This window comes from Macaca nemestrina, chromosome 6, assembly GCF_043159975.1.
Source record: "Macaca nemestrina isolate mMacNem1 chromosome 6, mMacNem.hap1, whole genome shotgun sequence".
Taxonomy (NCBI): Eukaryota; Metazoa; Chordata; class Mammalia; order Primates; family Cercopithecidae; genus Macaca; species Macaca nemestrina.
In genome coordinates this window covers 12,302,494-12,326,847 of record NC_092130.1, presented here as the reverse complement: position 1 = coordinate 12,326,847, position 24,354 = coordinate 12,302,494, and the positions used below count along the sequence as shown (strand labels likewise).

At 43.0% G+C, this 24,354-nt stretch overlaps 1 protein-coding gene across 19 annotated transcripts in view; it reads left to right on the top strand.

The window, feature by feature from the left end:
• Positions 1 to 24,354, top strand: part of LOC105480824 (teneurin transmembrane protein 2) — a 3,943,693-nt gene that overhangs the window by 3,791,999 nt on the left and 127,340 nt on the right. For 15 of the 19 annotated variants that reach the window (XM_071097760.1, XM_071097759.1, XM_071097764.1 and 12 more), the window contains 3 exons: positions 9,053 to 9,247; positions 15,877 to 16,077; positions 17,788 to 18,000. In XM_071097760.1, the coding sequence (XP_070953861.1) occupies positions 9,053 to 9,247; positions 15,877 to 16,077; positions 17,788 to 18,000 (609 nt within the window). The remainder of the gene's footprint in view (positions 1 to 9,052; positions 9,248 to 15,876; positions 16,078 to 17,787; positions 18,001 to 24,354) is intronic. The other 4 variants (XM_071097766.1, XM_071097765.1, XM_071097769.1 and 1 more) reach the window with 2 other exon arrangements.

Sequence of the window (24,354 nt, the reverse complement as noted above, 5' to 3'; positions counted from 1 at the left end):
TGACCTGAAGAAACGTACAGGGATTCTTTGGCAGCAAAGGCCCAGGAGCAGGAGCTTGAAGCAGGTGCACTTGGGTATATGCTTTGCAGAAAGCGACTGAGCAGACACCCTTGGCAAAGTCACCTTTGATAAAATAGCATAAGAAGAATCGCCACCACCTATTGAAGATCAACTACATGCCAGGTGCTGTGCAAAGGGTTTTAAGTGAATTCTCTCATTTCATCCTTATATCATACGTCATGATCATCTCTGTTTCACAGCTAAAGAAATTGAATCTCAGAGAGATTCAAGACCCTTGCCCAGGTATGGTTTTTGAACTATGCTCTTACCCACTGGATTAGTGATACCCACACTGGAGCCCTTGTTGGAATCATCCGTTAACACACAGATTGCTGGGCTCCACCTGGAATTTCTGATCCAGAAGGTCTGGGGTACTAGCATCAGGATTTTGTTAAATATCCAAATGCTCAGGCCTCATGCCAGACATTCTGAGTCAGAAGCTGCATTCTAACAGGGTCCCCAGATGACTCCCATGCACATTCAAGTTTGAGTCTAGATAAATTGCCCTTGAACTCTGCTCAGACTGCCCAAAGAGAACAGAGATCGAGGCAGTCACATCACTTTTGACCTCTCATCCCCCTGGCTTGCCAAGCAGGCATGGAGGAGCCCTTTCCTCCCCAGTTTGGAACTTACAGTGCACATTATTTGGTGGCCACGTGCGAGTCCATGCCTGCAAGCTCCAAAACACGGTTGCCCGTGATGTTTCTCGTGGCTGTTGCATTACCAAACAGAAATCACTTCGCGGGGCTTCAGTCCGTCAGCCCTCCCCGAAGTTAAATTGCTTCTGAGACTAAAAACCCTTCTTTTGTTTTCCTTTTTAAACTACTAGATGAGTAGCAGAGCAGCCCTGGAAGTCAGAATACCTAACCCTAAGGAGACGTGATGCACACAGAGCTGGGCAAATCCTGTGGTTTATGGGAAAATCTTTTGTGCTGGGAAATAAACCAGTCTTTAGAAAGAGGTCAGCTGGGATGGGGGACAGGGAAAGGACGTTTTACCCTAACTTGTCTCTTTACAAAGTGACCAGTTGGAACAGTTTTCTCCCAATGAGAATAGTGATAATAATATCCTATCTAGTGATGTCTGTGTGCCAGGCTCTGTGCACAGCACTTCACATCATTATCTCATTTCCTCCCCTTGGAAACACTATGGGGTAAGTCCTGCAGAATTCTTATCCTACTTCAAAGATAAAGCAATCAAGGCTGAGAGCAAAGTATCCATAGTCACACAGCTGGCAAAAACAAGGGAAAGAGGAAAGGAAATTCAGGCTGTCTAACTCATAAGCCTACACCACGCCCAGAACCGTTCTGCCTGCTGAGAGGCAGCATTGGATGAAACAGACCCCTCATGCCTTCAAGAAGCTTCCATGTTTGCAGGTAATAGGACGCCAACAACTTGCAAATTCATCTTGATGCTCCAAATACAACAGAAGCGTAAACCTACTTCCGTCTGGACTTGAGATGCAGAAAAGCTTACTGTGTACTCCAAAGAATCTAAATATTCATTATGTAATTAATGCCGTTCAGTCTTACACACACACATACGCACAACAACGGAAACTTTTTTAAAGAACAGCTTAAGTACTTATCGATTGAGAACTTTTATAACTCTCAAAATGGAGGCATCCCCATATCTCTACAGGTATTTTAAATGAATTGAATTAATCATAGGCTTAAAAGTCTCTTGCGATCTTCGTTAACTTCCCTGGGTTTAATTAAAACATCTGTGCACTTTTAATTTATCGATTCATCCAACTCATATGTCATGTTTTTAACACACCCCAGCATGCTCTGCATCATTTTTAACCCGATTTCCACTTAACTAAAGCAATTAAATTCACCCCGGATTAATTAAAGCATCTATACTTTCGTGCTTAAGTCAGCGTGTGCTTCTTTCCCCACATGGCTCCTGAATGTCAGAGATTTGACACACCTGATGAGTTTTTTGTCCTTCTGGAAATTCTTCCCTGAATCACTTTCTTGCTTATTAATGTGCCATTTGACAGAATGGGAATGAGGAAGTTGGTGTAGCTGAACTTTGGCCCTCTGAGCCAGGGACTCTGACCCCATCTGTCACAATGCACCATCTGGTTTCCTCTCTTCACGGGGGTCCTGCCAACTCTTGCCCCCACTGAAACCAACTAAAGTGTCTGAGTACTCTGGGCAGGAAGGTGGCGGGGGTGGGGGAGAGGGCTGTTCAGGTCAGAGGTGAGCATCACACTTAGGATGGCTGGTGATCTTTGCATTTGTATTTCATAATCACTGCCAGCTCTCTTTCCAACTTCGTCTCTCTCTCTCCTTCCCTACATATACAGACCTTTATAGCTCTGCCCATTTAATAGGTCAGGAAAACTGAGATGCCGAAGTCAACAGACTTCCTGCTTGGGCATGGTGAGCCAGGGAGCTGTCCACAGAGTGACAAATCATCTCCCTGAAAACTAGATTTGATTTGCACCCATCCACTGGGATGGAGAGAGCCCATCCCCTCAGCCATGGCAGCATTGGGTGTAAGCAGCCTTATTTTTTTCCCCAGTCAGATAAGCCAAAAATATTTCTCATCATTTTTATCTGTACTTACTTAATTTTGAATGAAGCTGAGTATCTTGTCTTACCTTTATTGGCAACTTATCTTATTTCTGATATGTGCTTTGCCTAGGTTTTCATTCATCTTTTTATTAATTTGCAAGAGTTCTTTGCGTATTTCAGATATCAAACGTTATGCTGTAAAACATGAGAAAAAAATATTTCTTCTCAGAGTTGCTTGTCCCCTAATTTTGCTTAGGGTATCCTTTGTCACAGAGAAGATATTAATTCTCCATAATCAAATCTGATCTTCTGTTCCTTCATGGTTTCTAGAATTTATGTCTTACATATCTCCCTCCCAGGAAAATAAAATTAGTCTCCAGTATTTTTTCTAATACGTTTGTAGTTTTTGTTTTTCTACTTAGGTCATTAATCTGTATGGAATTTTTTTTAACTTTTACTTCAAGTTCAGGGGTGCAAGTGTGGGTTTGTTACATAGGTAAACTTGTGTCATGGGGGGTTGTACAGATTATTCCATCACTCAGGTATTAAGCCTAGTACCCATTAGTTATTTTTCCTGATCCTCTCTCTCCTCCCACCCTCTACCCTCCAGAAGGTCCCAGTATGTGTTTTTTCCCTGTATGTGTCCATGTGTTCTCATCATTTAGCTCCCACTTATGAGAATATACAATATTTGGTTTTCTCTTCATTAGTTTGCTAAGGATAATGGCCTCCAGCTCTATCCATGTCTCTGCAAAGGACATGACCCCATTCCTTTTTATGGCTGCATAGTATGGAATTTATTTTTGAATACAGTGTGCAGTGGGGGTCAAATTTTATTACTTAATTTTCTACCAGATGGATTGCCAGTTGCAGGGATCTTGCTAGAAGGGAAACTCACCTTTCTGACACTGTTTTGCTCAGCACCAAGTTAAGTCCACAACCTCAAAAGCCAATGGGGTGGCCTTTGGAGTTTTGGTTTGGGGAGTCACCGATCTTTGTTTACCTGGCCTCCGTGACCCAAATATTACATCCTCAATTGCTTCAGGAGGAACAATGCATCTTCTTTTCTCCATCACTTATCCTCTACCACCTAACCAAGCTACTAACCCATGTGAGTTATTCATCACTGTTGCTGACTAATTGGGATATAAGGCAACCAACTATTAGTGCTATTTTGACAATTCGCTTAGAGTACTAGCTTTAAGCATTCTCACCTCTCTTTTCCAAAGAAATTTTGAAACAGACTTCAGCTGGGTGTAGCGGCTCATGCCTATAATCCTAGCACTTTGGGAGGCTGAGGCAGGAGGATCACCTGAGTTGAAGAGCTCGAGTTCAGACAGGGCAACATAAAGAGATCCCATCTCTACAGAATTTTATTTTAATTAGCCAGGCATGGTGGTGCACACCTGTGGTCCCAGATGCTCTGGAGGCTGAGGCGGGAGAATTGCTTGAGTCAGGGAGGTAGAGTCTGCAGTGAATGGTGATCCTGCCACTGCACTCCAGCCTGAGTGACAGAGCAAGACCCTGTCTCCAATAAATAAAAATAATAATAATAATAATAATAATAAAATGAAATAAGTATAAAACAGACTTCAAATAATTTTTAAATACCTTATTTGAAATTCCCTCTACACATCTAGTCCAGCCCACAAATTATTTGTCAAGATGCAGTCATTTTCACTCTGCTTTTATTACTGAGCTTCTCCAATATCCTTAACTTTTCTCCATGTATTCTCTCTACTGCAAGCTCCAAGTGGACAGGTGGCTTCTCCTGTTACTTCCCACCGAGTATATAACACTGATCATTCATCTCATCCCTTACAGAGAACTTTGTGGAGGCTGGGGGGGCGGGGGAGCTTCAGCTGGATCATTAAAATGAGCTTTATACCATTTAGGTGAATCTAAATTCTGTCATTTTTTTGTCATCAGCCTGTTAACCTGTCAGTTGTTAGTGGTAGTGGTAATTTATTTTTCTTCTGTGGGAGTCTTAGAGCTTCCATTTACTAGATTTAGTAAAACAGGAATAGTCAATTTGTACAAACATTTTAATTAATTTTACATAGAAGCTTGAATGCACAATGTTCTGCTCCCGTAAGCCTTAGGAAGAAGAGAGACATGCGGAGACACAAAACGCTCCACTTTCGTACCTGACCAATCACAACCAACTCCCTCCCACACCAGAAAAGACTGGAAGAAGAAAGAATGAAATCTTTCCATTAGTATGATTTGACATACGTCTGGTGGTTGCTAGTGTTTGTGTGTGCTTGTTTAAGACCTATGGCATTTCTTTATTTTATTAGCCCTTGAAGTCAGATTGGAGATTGAGATGGAAATTTTATAAGGGAGCATCTGTTCATTTGCCTACCAAGTGTCAGCCCCTCCTGTGAGCCATACATGTTATCTCACTTAATCCTTCCATCAATGCTGAAAGACAATTTTTTGAAGAGGAAATTGGGTCTTTGAGAGGTGCAGTAATCTTGCCAAAATCCACAGCTGGTAAGATACAGGCTTGGTTTTGAACTCAGGTCTTTCTGGCACCAAAAGCCTTGCTATTACCACTTCTGCTCCATAATACTTCTTGGCACAGAGTAGGCAGTCAGTGTCATTTTTCTATAACCTGTCATAAAAAATAATGCAGCTTGTGTGATAGTAAAAATATAAGACTTATTAGTACAAGAGCTTCCCCATTTCACATCCAGCCTCTTGAATAAAGATCAGCCTGAGCCTCAGATACTGGGATGCCCTGGGTTGAGTTATGTCTGAGAATCAATCAGTTGCCCCAGAGGGAAGGTGCTCTCCATGCAGGACACCCCAGCCGCCACCGGAGGGAGCTCATCTGGTGTTTCTGCACTCTGCCCCATGGCAACTGGATTACTAGAAAGTCTCGCTCCCTGATGTGCCGCCTTCCACTTCTTTGTATGGCATAAACGAAGCCCATCGAGCGTCCTGCTTTCCAGTGAACATCACAGTGTTTTGCATTTTTGACCACACTCCCAGTGAGCATGCAGCAAACCCTGAAGGAAGGCTGCGTTTGGAAGGTGGAGAACTCTCTGACCTATTTTTTATTTTTTTCACTGAGTAATTTAAGTAGGTCAAATTTTAAATTTGATTTCCCAAGCACCTGGTTTTAAATAAAACCCATTCTTACCTTCTAGACAATCCTATTTTTTTTTCTATTTGAAGTTTATGCAGAAGAGGAACAGTGTCACTATGAATAAAGAAAATAATTCGGCCAGGCACAATGGCTCACACCTGTAATCCCAGCACTTTGGGAGGCCACGGCGGGTGGATCACCTGAGGTCAGGAGTTCGAGACCAGCCTGGCCAACATGGTGAAACCCCGTCTCTACTAAAAATACAAAAATTAGCTGGGCATGGTGGCAGGCACCTGTAGTCTCAGCTACTCAGGAGGCTGAGACAGGAGAATCACTTGAACCTAGGGAGGCAGAGGTTGCAGTAAGCTGAGATCATGCCACTGCACTCCAGCCTGGGTGACAGAGCAAGACTCTGTCTCAAAAAGGAAGGAAGGAAGGAAGGAAGGAAGGAAGGAAGGAAGGAAGGAAGGAAGGAAGGAAGGAAGGAAAAAAGAAAATAATTTTATCTATATTTTTTATCAATTAAAAAAGACAAAACTTTTGCACCTTACTTTCCACCCTCCTCCACCTTTTGGGAGGAAGGAGGATGTAATCAGAGACTAGTGTTGGTGATTTGATGTAACTTTCTCTGCCATCCATGACAGCCCATCCAATATATAACCCTTAGGTCAGAGAGTCAGAAACAGCCCTTGGAAGCTCATCCAAGTACACATTGTGCAACCATACTTCTCACTGTTTTTTTATTTCAGTGCAGGGCTGGAAGGGGGCTGAGAAGTGATGTTGATTCTAGTCTTCCCACCAGGAAATACCTTCACTGTTACCTAGATCAGAAATGACAAGTAGGTTTTCTCTTGAATACCAACTCTGCCTGCTTGCCGGTCTCAGCCTGGGCACTGCATTGACAGTTTTGAGGCTCTGTCTAGGCTCAGGGGAACGAGATGCCGTGATCAATTAGTGATGTCTGCAGTGGTGTGGAAAGGTAGTACTGTAGTTCATACGCACACACTTGCCATCCCTGACCTAGAGCTTAGCATGAGTCTCAGGAGGAACTGGCATGGAACAAACTTACTGTCTTAAATCCCTCTCAAAACTTTAAGAAAGTCCAGAGTTTCTCATGCTACTTCATATTTGCATATTCCCTAATTTAAATCTTGAGCACCCTGGGTTCAAAGCTCTTTTACTACCCTCTCTTAGACAATCAGCCTCTGTAGCAACTCTGTACAAACTCCTCTGTTTAAGCATCCTGGAGATAGAGAGTATGATCCCTACATTTAGACAGTTCATCTAAATTCAATGTGCGGCTTTGAAGTTCTCACTTTTGAACTCATTCTTCTTCTCTGGTACATTCATAAGGATAAAATTTCTACAGAAAATAGCGCCCCCAATAGTTTTGGCAACTGTCCTATTATAAAGCATTTTGAGGGGAAATATCCCCTTCATTGTATGTCAACTATGAGATAGTTCTATTTCAAATCAGTTTGCAATTAAGGTCAAACATGCACTTCCCCAGAAAAAAGACATTGTGTTTACAGCATGAGATTCACTCCAGGGACTGTTCTTCCCACGTCTTTCATAAATGGCCATTTAGTGCTTGCCCACAACCCCCTACCACTGGGAAATCTCTGAATATCAGAAACACAGGAGAAATGTTTACCTAATCAAGCCACCATTGATGAATGTAGCAACAGAAGGAAATCAACAATGATAAACATAGTCCCTGTCTTGAATAGCTGACTATATCTTTGGGAAATTAGACATGCACAGAGGAAAGTTAATTACCATAAAAACTACATAGAAACATGACAACAAAAGGGGATTCATGAGGCTGGGTGGGGCAGGTAACTAGGAAGTGATATTATTAGGTATGCCATCGCTGCATGGCACAGGGAGCTCACCCAGGTTGTAGATGTGTATACACACACATGCAGAATTCTTGTGACCTGTGCATTCCAAACCATGGATAACACCAGGAGTCATTGAAACACCTGTGTCCATCGTTTCTGAAGGCCTCCAAATGCCACTTCCATAGCCGGAGGATTTTAGGCCCAAATTTGAAGGCAGACTAGAAAGTTAGGCTCTTTACAAACTGATGTGGAAGTGAGAAGTCCAAGACCTGAAGGAGAATGACCATTGAAATCCCATTCTTGATGAACTCTGAAAGGCGGGAATTGGCACCTTTGAGGCCAAACTGATTAAAGCTGTAGGTAGTCTCCTCCCAGACAATCCCCACTGATTTTCCAACCTTCTTCCCACCAACAGATGGAAGAGGGTACAGCTGAAGGGTGAACTGCTAGAAATTTCATGTCTTCAGCCTACCTGCCCCCTTTTCTTTTTTTTTAATAAGTCAAGCATATTTAATCATTATACTTTATTATACATATTACACTTTGAAGGAGGCACAATGACAGTAGTCTGTCCTTATCCTCAGGGCATACATTCCAAGACCCCCTGTGTGTACCTGAAACCACAAATGGTACAAACCCTACACATACCATGTTTTCCCTACACATATCATGTTTTCCCTACATGCACATTTCTAGGATAAAGTTTAATTTATAAGTTAGGCACAGTAAGAGATTAACAATAATAATAAAATAGAACAATTAAAGCAGTAGCTGTAACATAAATTATGTGAATGCAATTTCTGTCTCTCTGAATTCCTTACTGTACCGTATTCACCTATTTTCAGACAGCAGTTGACCACAGGTAACTGAAACTGAAAGTGAAACTGCGGATAAAGGGGGAACTACTTCATTTCTTCATGGTATAGATAAGAAAACTGAGGCAGTGAGACTTTTAGTGGCTCAGCTGTGTCTCATCCCCCCTTCCTTTTTAATAGGCATAACCTTATTAGGAATAAGAGTCGACTGATCTGAGGGTGAAATAATCAGCAAAATGGATTCTAACCTCCAATACCAACAACAGAACAACAATAAGTACTTCAGTGTCACTTAGTGAAGGACACCACTTCAAAGTTGGGCCAACCTGGTTCCCCGCCGGGCTCCCCTGCTTGTGAGCTGTGTGACTGCACATGTCACTTCCCCCGTCTGAACCTCACCTGCAAAAATGGGAACCACAATTGTAGCCTCCACCTCATGGGGTGATTATGATGATGAAATCATGAATTGCACATAAAGCCTTCTTTCTATACCGTGCCCAGCACATAACAAGCATTTAACTGGTGGTAGCCGCTGTTATCAGTAGCACTTATGTTGTTTATCTGGCAATGGTTCTGCACTTCCACAGCCAGAATCCCCAACCTAGAACACTGTAAGCCAAGCCCCAAGGCCAGACAGCTCTACCTCCTTAGACTGCCACCGCCCCTCAGATGCTGACCCTTCGTGACCTGGTGCTCTGTCTTTGGTTTGTGCAGCTGCCTGCCCTGTCCTGTGCAGTGGGAATGGACAATATTCTAAAGGGACGTGCCAGTGTTACAGTGGCTGGAAAGGCGCAGAGTGCGACGTGCCCATGAATCAGTGCATCGATCCTTCCTGCGGGGGCCACGGCTCCTGCATTGATGGGAACTGTGTCTGCTCTGCTGGCTACAAAGGCGAGCACTGTGAGGAAGGTAAGCCCTCCAGTCTCTGAGCTAGGCAGCAGTAGAGGGAGGTGTTTGCAGGGCCCGACCTTTGCTAATGAGCCCAGTCTCGGGCTGCGTGTTTTGCAAGAGAAGTTTCAACATTTTGCACAAAAAGCTTCAAACTCTTTTGCTTTGATAAACTTCTTTAGCTGTAGAACAAGAAAGGCCTCTGGAGATGGTTCTGGAAGAAACGTTTTGTTTTACTCTCCTTTATAGAAATTAATTCCTGCCGGGCGCGGTGGCTCAAGCCTGTAATCCCAGCACTTTGGGAGGCCGAGACGGGCGGATCACAAGGTCAGGAGATCGAGACCACAGTGAAACCCCGTCTCTACTAAAAATACAAAAAATTAGCCGGGCGCGGTGGCGGGCGCCTGTAGTCCCAGCTACTCAGGAGGCTGAGGCAGGAGAATGGCGGGAACCCGGGAGGCGGAGCTTGCAGTGAGCCGAGATCGCGCCACTGCACTCCAGCCTGGGCAACAGCGTGAGACTCCGTCTCAAAAAAAAAAAAAAGAAATTAATTCCTTTTCTCTTTCACCTTTTTCTCTTTAAATTGCTCTCTCTGCCTTTGTCTTTCTGTCTTCTGTTTCCTTCTACTTTTCCTCCCCTCCCTTCTCTTTCTTTTCCTCTTTTGTTCCTTTCCCTCGCCCTATCTTTCTTCCTCTTTTCTCCTGCTTTATTTAGTAATTGGGAATTACTAAAGCTATTCAGAGAAAAGAAACAAGAATTCCTAAGCCCCTTGCCTCCATTCCAAACAAAAAGCTGTTTGTTGTTGTTGTTGCTGTTACTAACTCTTCCTGGTAATCTAAGACCCATATATGTCCGTGTAAATATTTCACCAAAAATTAATATCAATAGACAGCAATCAGGCTTGAAAGGCTATAGGGTTTTTATGTCATTTAGAAAAACCATGTAGGGCAAATTAGCCTGGTTTACCTACAATTGCACAAAACTAGAGGAGAGTGAGAGTGCAGCAAGAGGGATGGGATTTGATGGATGCTGAAAATCTCACCCTGGCAGATACGTAAGGGCCTCTCACACACATGGGTGAAAATCAGGGATATCATAAACTGAATCTAATCTGACAATATGGTCAGACATCAGGCCTGGAGATCAGGAGAGGGGGACATAGAAGAGGAGATCCAGGAACAGGGAGAAAGAGCACCTCCCTGGAGGGGATCCAAAAGCAGCTCTAACTAGTCCTAGTTACCTTGATCAGTTATTTGAGATAAATTATTTTGTGCCAAAATGTTAGGACTGATTTGCAGTAGCTATAAGGCAAGAGAGAGCCATGCTGCCTGTCAGCCTTCCTGCTCTGTATTTGCCCTTGCACAATATGGTCTCTGGTTGCCCATCGATTACTTCTCACCATACAAAGAATTGGCCACAGCTGGTAGGAAGGTACGATCATAGACCCTCTCAGCCCCTTGCCCATTCCCCAATCTCTGAATTGGCTTCGTCATTGTCTTCCAGCTGAGGCTCCTTTTGTCTAAGTCAATCTCCCAGTGAAATGTCCTCACACAACTCAAACGGCCCTTTTCCCTCCCGTGTCCCCAATAGAAATAGAAGTATCAACTTGCCCAATAAACTAAGGGGGAAAAGTGAAGCCCCTGCCTATTCTGCATGAACTTGAGGTAACCACCCAAGATGTCCCCATAAAAAAGATCCTGTTGGATGCCATATGCATTCTGTGTTCCTCATGGCCAGGCTAACAAGGGATCTCAGGTTTTATGAGGTTCTCAGATGCTAATTGATTGATTCTTTCATCCCCACAACAGTGGATCTCCAGAGTTCCATACAAAATAATCAATCATCACAGCTCTCACCACAAAGTAATGACAGTGCTTTATACTTAGATACACCCACACAGGGTTCCCTTATGAAACCCCATATTTCATCGTTTTTAGAACTATGGCTACCAAAAGTCAGCTTCCATAACATTATTCCTCTAAGATTTTTCAATATATCAGCAGTAATGCCCTTAATGGGGCCCAGAAGTCTGACCCCCAGATCTTCACTTGCTCAGTTTTCTATATAATTTTTCCTCTATTATAAAAGGTAGCCTCCCTATGTCTGCATCATAAAAAATTGGGAGTTTGGATGGAGGAAATACTGATTTAATAACCCTGCTTGAAAGGTTAAAGTTCTTAAAGATAAATGGATTGCAGGAGGCAAAGCTGCATTCTCTGAAAACATAAGAGAGGCCAATAATATGACAAGAAAGGTTAAAACGACCTTTTGCATGCATCATTTGGAGAAAGGAAAGTGCTAGGGCAACAACATTGCCAGTCTTCGAATTTTTTCTCTCCAGTAAAGATTATACACAGCTGTATGCATGGAATCTCAAGTGATTTCTCAACTTTCTCACTATCCCACCCAGTCTTATTTAAATGTTCAGAGTGAATTAACCATCCAACCAAACAAGCCACGTGAATCATTATGAAAGGATGAAATCTCCTCTATTGATTTCTGCTACCCAAAAAAAATGAACCGAGGTGATTCATACGCTGTTTTCAAAATAGGAAATGGAATCAGAAAGTCTGGATCAGCACTTTTTCTTCAATTTAGCTTTTTTATTTCTGATATTCATCATAGTCATAACGTTCAAACAATTTACCTGAAATGGCCATGGCAACTAAATCAATAGTTGCCGTCCCTTCGTTTTTCCTGCATAAACATGGTTGTACTATTAACAAATTTGCACAAGAAAATGAAAGGATGTGTTCGTGAGGTTTCATTCAATGATGTCTGGGAGAGTGGGAAGGTGATGAGAGAGGAATTGACATATTAGTTTAAGTCAGCCATGTTTTCATGTCAGTTTCATGGTTGAGTCATTTTTCAATGACATTTAACTTCATAAATGTAATTCATGGTTCTTCAGGGGCTTATAGTACATATTGTTTGTAAAACTCCTTGACCTCCTTTTTTATCCTTAGGGATAGAAATTGCATTCACAACCCTTTTTTGTCAAACCTACAGAGGGCCCAAGACTAAATGAGTTCTAATGATTTCAGCTGCCAGGGGGCTGGTGTTTCGAGGCACATGGTACTTAGCTGGTAAAGGCCACTGTCCCCTTTTAAGTGTAACACTGTTTCTATTTATAAAGCTTCGTAAAATGCCATAGTCCCTCCTGCCTGCTAAAGACTCTAAGGACGTGGCCACAAGACCATCTTAGAAAATCGGAACCAAATTTAAAATTCGTAGTAAAACTGCTCCTCTTGAAGTTTGAATTTAGTTATTCCATCCACTGCTGTAATTATATAGCACAAAGGGCATATTTACTGGTATCACTGACCAGAGAAAGGGTTAACTCATATTTTTAGATACAATAAATGGGTTTTTTTGATGGCATTCTAGTACCGGTGCTAATAAATCTCTGTGGATTTTCCTCCTTCCTTTATACCATAATTCAGGATAGAGAAGAGAGAGCTAATTTATCTGGAAGAAAAATGCCATTTTCATTTTTTTTTAGTGTATTACTTTTTATTATTTCATCCTTCTAAGAAAAAGATTGTGATTTTTTTTTTTTTGAAAGCTCCTAGCTGCTGGCACCTCACCAAATATTTTAAATGGCTAATTATAGGTTGAGAGCAATTTTTGAAGCAACAAGCCACAAGATATTTTTGTGTATATTTTGATATTTGCCTTATTAGAAATGAGGGCAGAGTGAAAAACTAGAACTTCAGAATTTCCTTTATTGGAAGAATATAAACATGATGCGTTCTGAATGAATTTGTTCATAATTTACAGATCCCCAAATATGAATTTTTTCCAAAAGCAAGAAATCGTTAGCAGCATTTCTCTTTCCCATCAGTCCTTTCTCTACACAGGAAGGTTGTCCCATCAATGACAAATGCTTATAGCATAGTCTGTCCTTCATTCTTGCAGCAACTGTGTATTGAACACCTGGTATATTCCCTTACCTGTGCTAGGCATGAGACACCAAAGGCCCTGCACAGCCCTTTGTCTTTTTTTTTTCTTCTTCTTTTTTTTTTTGAGACAGAGTCTCACTCTGTCACCCAGGCTGGGGTGCAGTAACATGATCTTGGCTCACTGCAAGCTCCGCCTCCTGGGTTCATGCCATTTTCCCGCCTCAGCCTCCCGAGTTGCTGGGACTAAAGGCACCGGCCACCACGCCTGGCTAATTTTTTGTGTTTTTAGTAGAGACAGAGTTTCACCATGTTAGCCAGGATGGACTCAATCTCCTGACCTCATGATCCACCCACCTCGGCCTCCCAAAATGCTGGGATTACAGACGTGAATCACCACGCCCGGCCCGCCCTTTGTCTTCTATGTGTTTGATGCTTTCAGCTCAAGTTTACATTCAGATGAGCTCCACCACCCTAAATGGAGCAAATCTGAAGGTATCAAATGGGCTTATGTCATCAGGAGTTATATTCCCTGAGACAATGAATTCAACTGTAAAGTGAAAGTAACAAGATTATGTAACATCATCATAAATATCTCCAACTAATAATAATAAGCAACTAAAATTCACCTCTGGGGGAGTGTACCCCTGATTTTTTTTAACCACTGTTTTTTCCCCATGCCTGAAATGGTTTTGAAATGACTTCCATAAATAATACCGTCCTAAGAATATGCAAATGGGATTGTGAGAAATATCTGTTACCTCTGAAAATTATTATTTTTGCCTCAAGGGAGGGCTGCCCTTTGGAAACTTCTTGGAATATTGTGATTTCTAATAAGTCCAAATTTCTCAAGTCTGATGTCCCTCAGGACTGGTTAGTTTGTGGCATGGATAATCTAAATAATATCATATTTAAATACACTATTAAAATACACTAATGGCTGAGCATGGTGGCTCACACCAGTAATCCCGCTGAGATGGGAGGATTGCTTGAGCTCAGGAGTTCACAACCAGCCTGGGCAACATAGCAAGATCCCATTTCTAGAGAAAATAAAAGCTTAGTTGGACATGGCAGTGTGTGTCTGTGGTCCTAGCTAGTTGGCAGGCTAAGGCAGGAGGATCACTTGAGCTCATGTGTTCGAGGCTATAATAAGCTATTATCATACCACTGCTTTCTAGCCTGGGTGACAGAGCAAGACCCTGTCTCAGAAAAAAAAAAAAAAAAAACACTATTTTATGCCCCATAGGGAAAGAAAAAAAAAGACACTCAGCATAAAAAATGTCTTAGGAGATCCTACAGAAAGCTGAGACCCTGAGGAATTACCATCTTAGTGTAATAGTGAATTATTTAGAGACCGGAAGTCTTGCATATTTCAATCTTGGCATTGTGCAAGGAAAGAAAACAAAATTTTCTGAGAATTTAAACCATAAGACGGCATGCATACACAGGAAGGATTTAATAACACTGTCAGTGTGGTCCATAAAAACCTCAAGAAGAGAATTCAAAGTGGTCCCAAGCTAGCTGTACCCCCAGGTGATGGAAGAAGCAATCCTTTAATCTGGGCCAACAGGCCTGATTTGGAAGCCGTAAAAACAGGAGAAATATGTCATAATCAAATAAGGTGACGATACATCCACATTTGTCTGATCCACAAAGCAACATCTGAGCCCTCTGCTAGACCATCATTTCACATTAAACCACATATTACACAAAGAACCCTCTTCTCCAAATGGCATTGCATCATTTCCTGAGAATACACAGGAACACATAAGAAAGCTGGGCTTCCTCTAAAAGGCCCTGTTTATTCAACCCTTAGATTGAATGGAGGTCCCAGGTTTGAGATCACATTCTCATGCAAAAAGTCGAACTGGCCTTTGCAGCTCACTCCTCTCCTCACTGTGAGGTTGTTCAAGTTACCTACTGGATGTATATCCACTCTATTAAGATGGCCAAACAATCAGACAGTGAAACAGGCAAGAACCACAATGACTGGACTCTGCCCATCAACTCATCTGATTGACTGGTAGAAGGTCAGTGCCTCGGCCAGAGATGGGAATCCAGTCCCCTGGTGATTACCTGTAGGAAGGTGATCCCTTTTGAATCATTTTCACACCTAACTTCGCCTCTTCTATCCTGCACATTTACTAACTCCTTCAGTGGGTGTGTGCTCAGAGAATGAATACTAATTTTAGACTTAGCCTAAGTGAAACCTCGTTAGGAAAGTGACTCATTTATAAGTTTCATTGGTTTTTCCTTTTCATCTTTTGTTACCTTTTGAAGTCAAGTATTAGTAAAGTTACAATGAGCCTCTCTACTTTTCTCTCTTATAGTGAGGGGCAATGCAGTTTGGCAACGCATGTAGAAACATGGCAAGTATTCACATTCCTATTGCAGATGCTCTGATACGATTCAGTCGAGGTCCTAATCTTTATAAGCACAAGATGCTAAAGGTGGAACGGCATACTTCTATATCTGATTTCTCCTAATTCTGCTTGAGAAAGCCCCTTTTTGTTTCTCTTGCATCTTCTTCAAGTTTGAGATTCGGTGTTTTGACAAATAAGAAGCCTTTTACTTTTTATGGGTGTTCTTCAGGAGACCACATAAGTATTTCTTGGGCTGCTCTACTTGCTAGCAAGTGGATGGGAATTGGTGAGCCACTGGTCCATTCGGCAGCAAGCCCATGTCTCATGGCCCATCCTCCATGGGTGATCAATGCTTTTATTCTTCTGTTTTTGTTTCTGTTTTTTTCAGTTGATTGCTTGGATCCCACCTGCTCCAGCCACGGGGTCTGTGTGAATGGAGAATGCCTGTGCAGCCCTGGCTGGGGTGGTCTGAACTGTGAGCTGGCAAGGGTCCAGTGCCCAGACCAGTGCAGCGGGCACGGCACGTACCTGCCTGACACGGGCCTCTGCAGCTGCGATCCCAACTGGATGGGTCCCGACTGCTCTGTTGGTAAGCCACAAGATTTTCTCCTTCGTCTCTCCAACACTCCTGCCCTGTGTTCCATTCCATTCTCAGATGGATGGGAATCTACTCTTAACACTCAGCTTGGGATAAGGGGACTTTGATGAATCACAATGTGTCTTTCTCATTCTCTTCTCCTCAGTCGTGGAGTCTGTGATCTTTGAGAAACAAACAAAAAGCACTGGGTTAGTTCCATCACCGCAAATGGATGAGGGGCCCAGGAGGGATGCTTCCATTTGCGTTATAGGTTTTCTTATGTACATTCCCTAAAGGTACCAGAAAACAAAACAGAACAATTCAGCCCCAGACAAACTAAATGGAACGTCCCATAAAACAGAAAAGAGGCTCCCTCGGGGTGCTGCGTGAACATGTTCTAAAGCTCTGTAATACTCCAGTGACAGGAAAATAATGAAGTCGCGCTGTACACTTCATTTTCCTAAAATTTAGAGCATGTGTCTTCCCTCCAGAGTGACCTTAAAAATGGAACAGTTCAACAGTTCAAGCCAGTCCCAACCTTCCTGAGAAAGGTTCTGCTCACACTGACAAGTCCCTATCCAAGCAAGCGATCATTCCACCCCCTTCCTCTGGGTAGTGAGACAGCTGTCAGATTGCCATGGCAATCAGGAAGAGAATAGATGTGAAGCTTTGCCTACAATGGGAAAGAAATGAATATATCATTCCAAAAAGAAAAAAAAAAAAAAGGAGAAGAGTCAGTTAAAATGGGCTATTTTGGGATGTCTTTTCAGCCCACTCAACTCTGGCTTCAACTCTGATGCTGGTGGTCCTGGCAAGGCTGTGCAGAGGATAGGAGGAGGTGGGGTCCTAGACCCAAAACCCAGTTATGCTGCAGATATGCTGCGTGACTTTGAGTGAGTCACCGGCCCCACTCCCCGGCCCGGTGTTCCTTCCCCTGGCATGCCAAGCCACGCCTCCCTCAGTAGACTGATGAAAGGGTGAATGTCTGGCATGTGCTTGTCCTCGCGTGAGAGGTCTGGAATACCAGAGAGTGCATATCTGTCTGTCTGTCTCCTCCCCAAGCACAAAAGACTTTGAGCTCCTTTGAGAAAGAAGCTGTGTAAATGCAGCATAATTACAGCGGTCATTATTGCCGCCAAGGTACCGATCTGGGTAAGGGGGGTATCTGCAGTCATCATGGGAATGGAGCAGCGGGGTCCGCAACTGACCTCTTGGACTTGGTCAGTTCAGGCTGTCAGTGGGGGAGGAATCCTAGCTGGCTAGAGAGTCAGGATCCATATATGGATCTTTTCAGGTGGGTACTTCCCAGTTAGCTTTGCCAAACTGATTAAAACAGTCTCAATCTCTAGAAGACTCGTTCTCACATTCTAGTGAGTATCAAAACCACCTGGGGGACTTGTTCCAACAAAATCTCTGAGTCTCATTCCCAGATCTTCTAATTCACTTGGTCCAACTGGGGCACAAGAATCTACATTTCTAACGAGTTCCCAGGTGATACTGATGCTGCTGGTTCCAGGGGCCACACTTTAAGAACCACTTCTCTAGAAAAAAAAGATAGAACAATGAACTGATACCCAGCCAAGGAGAGACAAGCCTCCAAAAAATGACAGAGCGCTGGGCCTCAGGGCCTGCTCCAGGGGTCCGGGCCGTGTGCGTGGTCTGGACTCCATGGAAGGTTTCACCAGCTGTGGTGTTGAGCTGTAATCATTGTTTTTCTTCCAGAAGTGTGCTCAGTAGACTGTGGCACTCACGGCGTCTGCATCGGGGGAGCCTGCCGCTGTGAAGAGGGCTGGACAGGCGCAGCGTGTGACCAGCGCGTGTGCCACCCCCGCTGCATTGAGCACGGGACCTGTAAAGATGGCAAATGTGAATGCCGAGAGGGCTGGAATGGTGAACACTGCACCATTGGTAGGCAAACGGCAGGCACCGAAACAGGCACATATTGCTTTATTTTCATAAATCGTAGATCTATAGTGACGGTCGCGCATGGCAACTGGCTGTTCCTTCAGGGACACAAGTGCTCTCCCACGTTTCCTGCTGCCTCTCCAAATCTCCCAGGGGATAGGGAAGGAGAAAAAGGAGGTCCCTAATTGGGAAGGGCTTTTCCTTCTTTCCAGGATTCCGAGTTGAAAGGAAAGGGACCAGAGCAGATAAGAAAACCCCTCCAAACTTCCAATCTCGGGGAGGGAGAAATGCACATGCATGGGAAATTGTTGTCTGGGGGTTGCAAGCACCCCAAATCACTGTGGTCTGCAGCTCTCCCCTTTTTAAATCCTCTCTCAGCTGGCTGGATCACTGGATCCCTGCTTTGCTGGCAACAAGGTGAACTCACTAATTTTAGGCCAGGTTAGAGACAGGCAGGACTCCGGGGTTCCCTCCATAGCAGGTACCACCATAAGGTCCTGAGATTCCCCATCACCACCACCATCATTAAATATCTCCTCTTCTGGTCCCATTTTATTCTCACTCAGCCACCTCTCTACAAAAGCTTCTTGACCAAGAATATTTTAAAGGTCATTTTCTTTGTTAAGAAGAAATAGTTTTGGAGATTATTCATTTTTATTTTTCTGTCTTTTTTGGGACAATTGTGGTTTAGGGTAGGACTATACTGGATTAAATGTACCTAATCATCCCTTTCGTAGAGGAGCTGGGAGCCAATGGTCTTTGGCTTTCCACATCTCTCAGACAGTTGGGATGACAAAGTTGTCAACTTGAGCATCATTTTACCTCCAGTTTTTACTTTTGTTGTTTAATTGTATCAAGCCTAGGATCCATTTTTATACCAAGCTGACTAATCTACTTGCCTGCATGGAAATTCTCAAAGACTTTTCCAGCCAAACTACAGTTTAGCCCCTTGAAGTTACCTTTGATCCCAGCCATCAAGTTTGAGTCCCTCCCCTCTGTCCCAGCCTAACAACCCCAGTCACAGATGGGCCACCTGGAGTGAGAGACAGGGCTAAGAGCTTGTGCAGGGCTGATTCATGAGATCAGACTCAGTTTCCCATGCTGTTCATTTGAGTGGTTATACAGAGATAAAGTGGACTGACTCTGTATTCGATTTCTTCCAGTTCCATCTGATTGGGCATCCGAGGGGCAGCATGCCAATCAGGGCCACAGCCGTAGCACTGGGACCCTGCTGGGACAGTCTGTTGGCAGTGAATTGTTTTTGCAATCTCTCGATGACGCTCCAGGTCTTGCTCCCCTGCAGCCGCTTTTATCCTCAGTTCCCTGCAGAGTCTGAGGAATAATTCAGAAGACTTTCAAGGGAGGGCTGTGCACAGCCCAGTACTGAGACAGTTCTTACAATAGCATCCATTCATCAGGGGCGTTCCTTTTGCTGTACTATTGCATGCCTGGTGTTATTTAAATAAACATTCCCCTCCCCATATCTCCTTTGCCCCAAATCCTCCCCTCAAAACCTCTTGCCAATCATCAGCATTGAGGTAGATAATCCTACTTTCTTTTAATTCATACAATCCAACCTCACCTCCCCTTTGCTGCCCCTTCCCACATCTAGGGGACAGAGGGGCAGGGTTAGTGTTTCCACAGTGATGCCTGCTGGCTCTCTCCTACCTACAATCTGTCTTTACTTTGGAAATAGCTCACAAGAGGGCAGTCCAGATGGATTCGAGCAGGAGTCGCCAAACTACGGCCAGAGGGCCAAATCTGGCCTGCTGCCTGTTTTCCTGTGGCTTGCCAGCTAAGAATAGTTTTTACATTTTCTAAGGGTTGAAAACAAATCCAAAGAAAACTATTTCCTGGCACGTGACAATGATATGAAATTCACATTTCAGTGACCATAAACAAAGTGTTATTACGGGACACCCACACCCATTCATTGATGCCTCGTCAGCTTCCGTGCCACCTGTCAGCACTGAGTAATTAGGAGACGGCATGGCCCACAAAGCTGCTTGTGTGGCCCATTACGGGGGGAAAAAAAAACCTGACTCCTGAATTGCACAAATCTTGATGGATAGAGGGGAGAAAAGCAAGGCAGGTCCACACCCCCATTAAGAAAAGGACACCAATTACAGCTTGAAGGATCCGAGGGTTCTACTCCAGATATCACAGAGTGGGAGTGGAGAGAAAACAATAGATGTACTAAAATGCTTCCGGGGCCCTTGAAAAAGAGGTGGGAAGATGACAACTTTGGTCTCAGTAGAGAACGGCAAGGATATTGGCCAACAAGAGAACATAGATGTTTCGGTCAAGCTAGCCCTTTGGGTGAGGTAAATTGGAAAAAGAAGGTGTTTCTGCTACTTGAAGTGTTTGGTACAGGTTTCACATCTTTGTGAGATGACATACATGTGTTCTAGAGAGATGTACAGAAAGTGTAAATTGATATGCCAGGTAAAGCTCCCAAAATGAAGAGAGTGCTGGTCCAGTATAATCTCTTGTTCAGAACGATGATCTCCTGTGGCTTTAGAGTTTGTACTCTGTATGTTATAAAGATCTTTACTACAAAGCCGTTTATTGTGAGAAATTAGGGCTCTGTGGCTTTATTAGTAGGACACGTGCCATCTCCTCGTAGTTATGTTCACGGTGGTTTTCTCAAAAACAAAGCCAAGCATACCTTGATCAGTGAGATTTGCCATTCAAAAACCAGAGAGATGTTCATGCATGCATAATTGCAACTTTTGCTTTTCTGTCTCTGGCCCCCAGAGCTGTTTTGTGGAGTTTTAGTCTTCTAGTTTGAGCAGACACTCCTGTCATTTCATTTAAAGTAAATGCCACAATTTACAAGCCCAGCATCAGTTCTCCTCCTTGGGGATACTGACAGAGAAGAAATGGGGGCTCTTTGGTCCTTTGCAAGCGCAGCCTCAAATGCTGTATTTTGAAAATAGAAAATACATAAAAGTGAAATGATACCAAGTCAGCAAACAATGCCTAGGGAAATATCTCATAAGGCAGAATTGTGGGAGTTGGTGTTGGAAACTTGGGTTGTCTGTGGCCTGTTTTCAAAAGGTCATAGTGAGGTAGTTTTCTTGGGGTCATTGCAAATAGTCAACTGAACAGTTCACATCAGTCCTTGTGGATTACCTTTACTGTACTAAAAGAGTCAAAAAGAGAGACAGGGAGAAAAGATGAGGACACAAGGACAGACTTCTAAAACTTAGTCAGGTGGAAGCCCCAGGATCAATCCATGTTTGGTTAATGCCTTTCTGAAATTTGCAACCAAATTATTTATATGTGGCAATTTAGTAGAGATTGCTAAAGATTTAAATATAAAGTATAACACTTCAATGTTAACTGTTAGAACTAACTTATTGGCAGGCTGGATTCTACCAAGCAATGATTGTTATATAACCTTTTCCTTAAAAGTTAAATATATGGCATGGCTAAAATCGACAGAATTGTGTAGATAAAAAATATACTTTGAATACATATGAGCCACAATTCATGTGTATCTTTGGAATATATTAACATTTTTTGTATAGTATGCGGTTTACTCTTATGACTAGATCAGACAGCATATTGTGTGGTTAGAAGAGGTTTATTCTTTAAGCATAATTTTAAAATGGGTTGTTGTTCCTGTCATCTGCCACCACCACCACCATTACCCCCTATTAATACTGGGAACTAGGACAGGTGCAGTGGCTCATACCTGTAATCCCAGCACTTTAGGAGGTTGAGGCAGACATATCACTTGATATCAGGAGTTTGAGACCAGCCTAGCCAACATAGTGAAACCCTATCGCTACAAAAATTAGCTGGGCATGGTGGTACATGCCTGTAGTCCCACCTACTTGGGAGGCCAGTGTGGGAGAATTGCTTGAGCCCAGGGAGGCTCAAGGGAGCCCAGAGATTGCAGCGAGCCAAGATCACGCCACGGCACTCCAGCCTGAGTGACAGAGCGAGATCCTGTCTAAAAAAATACTGGGAACTAACATCAAAAGGCCATGCAAAGGCTATAACACCAGAGCATGGAGGAACCATAGAATTTGTATAATAATAGGTCAAAATCACTAAGAACTATATATAGTAAATGTAGATCAGCCTTTCATGAAGAGGTAAAGTAGATGTTAGCTTGTGTTAATGAGCAGAACAATTGGGCAAAATGCAAGAAGAAGCCAACATTTGCATTGCTGGGGAATCAAGGAGGGATGCTACATGCTAACTGTGGACTCTTGCAATTATCTCCTGAACATGGGCTACCCAGACATCTGCTCTGAATAATACAAACTGACCCGCAGACTAAATCTGCCCACACTGGGCACTTCCCGACCCTGAGTGAACTGTTTGATATCTGGGTAGTGAGTAAAGGCTGCAATGGTTATTTCAACTTGTGTATTTTATCTATGTGGTCCTAACCTCCGATTTCATCTCAGAATCATAAGGGCTTGATTCCTAGGACCTTGTGAGGCTGAGTGACCTGCCCAGGTGCCACAAGTCAGAACAGTTTTCTTTTCCCTGTATCGCACTGGGCCCTTCTATTTTTCCTCTTTAATTGGTTGGGGAAAGAAATCGGTGCTTGTGATGTTAATAAGGAAAATGAATCTTTACCCAAGGTAAAACCAGCCGTGCAATGATCCGATGTGCTGATTAAGTGATTGTCATCAGAATTAGACAGGGTCACAGTCCGAGAGGGAGAGTGCTTCAGAACAATAGGGAACAGGCTGGGAAGAAAGTGACTGTCAGAATTAACCAACTTCAGACTGAGGACAGCTACTTGTGAATCTCATTCCAGTCTCATTCTAAGTTATGAAAAGTTGTTGTTGTTTTTTTTTCCTAGTGGCTATTGTCCTTGAACACTTGAGCTTTCATGACTCTACAATGAGATCAAGTTGAGATGGAATTAGCCACTGTGGAACCATCCTTACCACCAGGCCCATGGAAGCAACTAATTCTCTGATTGGTTAATTAACCTATTCCTTCAGGGGCTCTTGTTAGAACTATCCTTGGAGTTCCTTCTTGTATTTTAAGTGAAAACCTAAAGTGGTGGCCTTTCACTGATAAAGATGATGGATAACTTTTAACAGAATGCAAAAGCTGTTCCATTGCTGATTCTCTCCCACCACTCCCCTGTAATTTGGCCAAAATGTGAGCTTCCTTAGTGCAGATCAGGAGTCACCACCTGCCTAGAAGTTCTTTTTGAGTCTGGGTCAGTCTGCCAGAGGTTTCCTATCCAACCCCAGAACAAGGACTGGGAGGCAGACTTATAGAAACATGTTTTCACACCACTGCAAAAAAAATAAAAGGAAAGAAAATAACTGCTTTACCAGCAGCGAGAGTCTCATCACTGGAAGCATTTGCTTACTTGTCCTAGACATTGAAGGGCTTTCAGCGTCAGTTGGAAAATAGACAAGATAGACACAAATTACATTCTAACTTTATGACTATCATTCTGTAGTTTAAATGGAAGCATTTTTTTTTTGTATTTTTATGTGATTTAGTAATATCTCCTCATGTTATGAGTTCCCATCAAAAAAGAAAAGGGGAGAATTCTTGGTGTTTTAGCTCTGTGGGGAGACAGTGATTTGTGTCGTCCTCGCGCTGTTCCCTTAGTGTTTCAGGGGAACTGGTTTGATGGACTAGCTTGTGGTTCACGGTGATGGGGCCAAGCTTGCCGAGTCAATAGCTTGATATAAGGTATTCTTTCCTGACTTCACCGGAACAAAGAACTGAACGGTTTGGAACTCTTGAAACATAAACTCATGGAGGAGAGTTAACACAAGGAAAATTCCAGGCTCAAAGAAAGGGGAACATGTAATAAGAGCTGTTGAAAAACATGGGATGCATTGCCCTAACGTATAGTGAGTGTTCTGCACTTGAGCTTTTATAGAGAATCCATGTGCCTTCCATGTCTATGGCTCTGGGCTTTCACAATATGCACTAAAGAATTTCCATCAAAGGAGAAGGGAAAACAAAGTGGTTCCTGGAGAGCTGAGCTCCCTTAGATATTTGTGATGGACATTTTTCTCATCACTTGGCAACCAATTCATTATGGTATCATGAACAACAAACTGGCCGATGAACTAGGACATCTGTGTTCTAGCTTTGACTTTACCATATACATTTGGTATGTCCTAGAGCAAGTCACCAAGTCTTCCTGACCTCAATTTCTTTATATCGCAGATGAAAGGGTTGGATCACATCATTGCCTTCCAGGGCATGATACACAAACTTGAGATGCTTTTCATTGGTCTGCAAATACACCTTATTGAATAGTCATGTCGGGCTTTTAAAAATAAATACAGTATTAGGGAAAAATGTAACTAGCACATCAAACTCATGATTATACAGCTATTATTGCTTAGGGAGGGGGCAAAAGTAGGTAGTGATATTAGG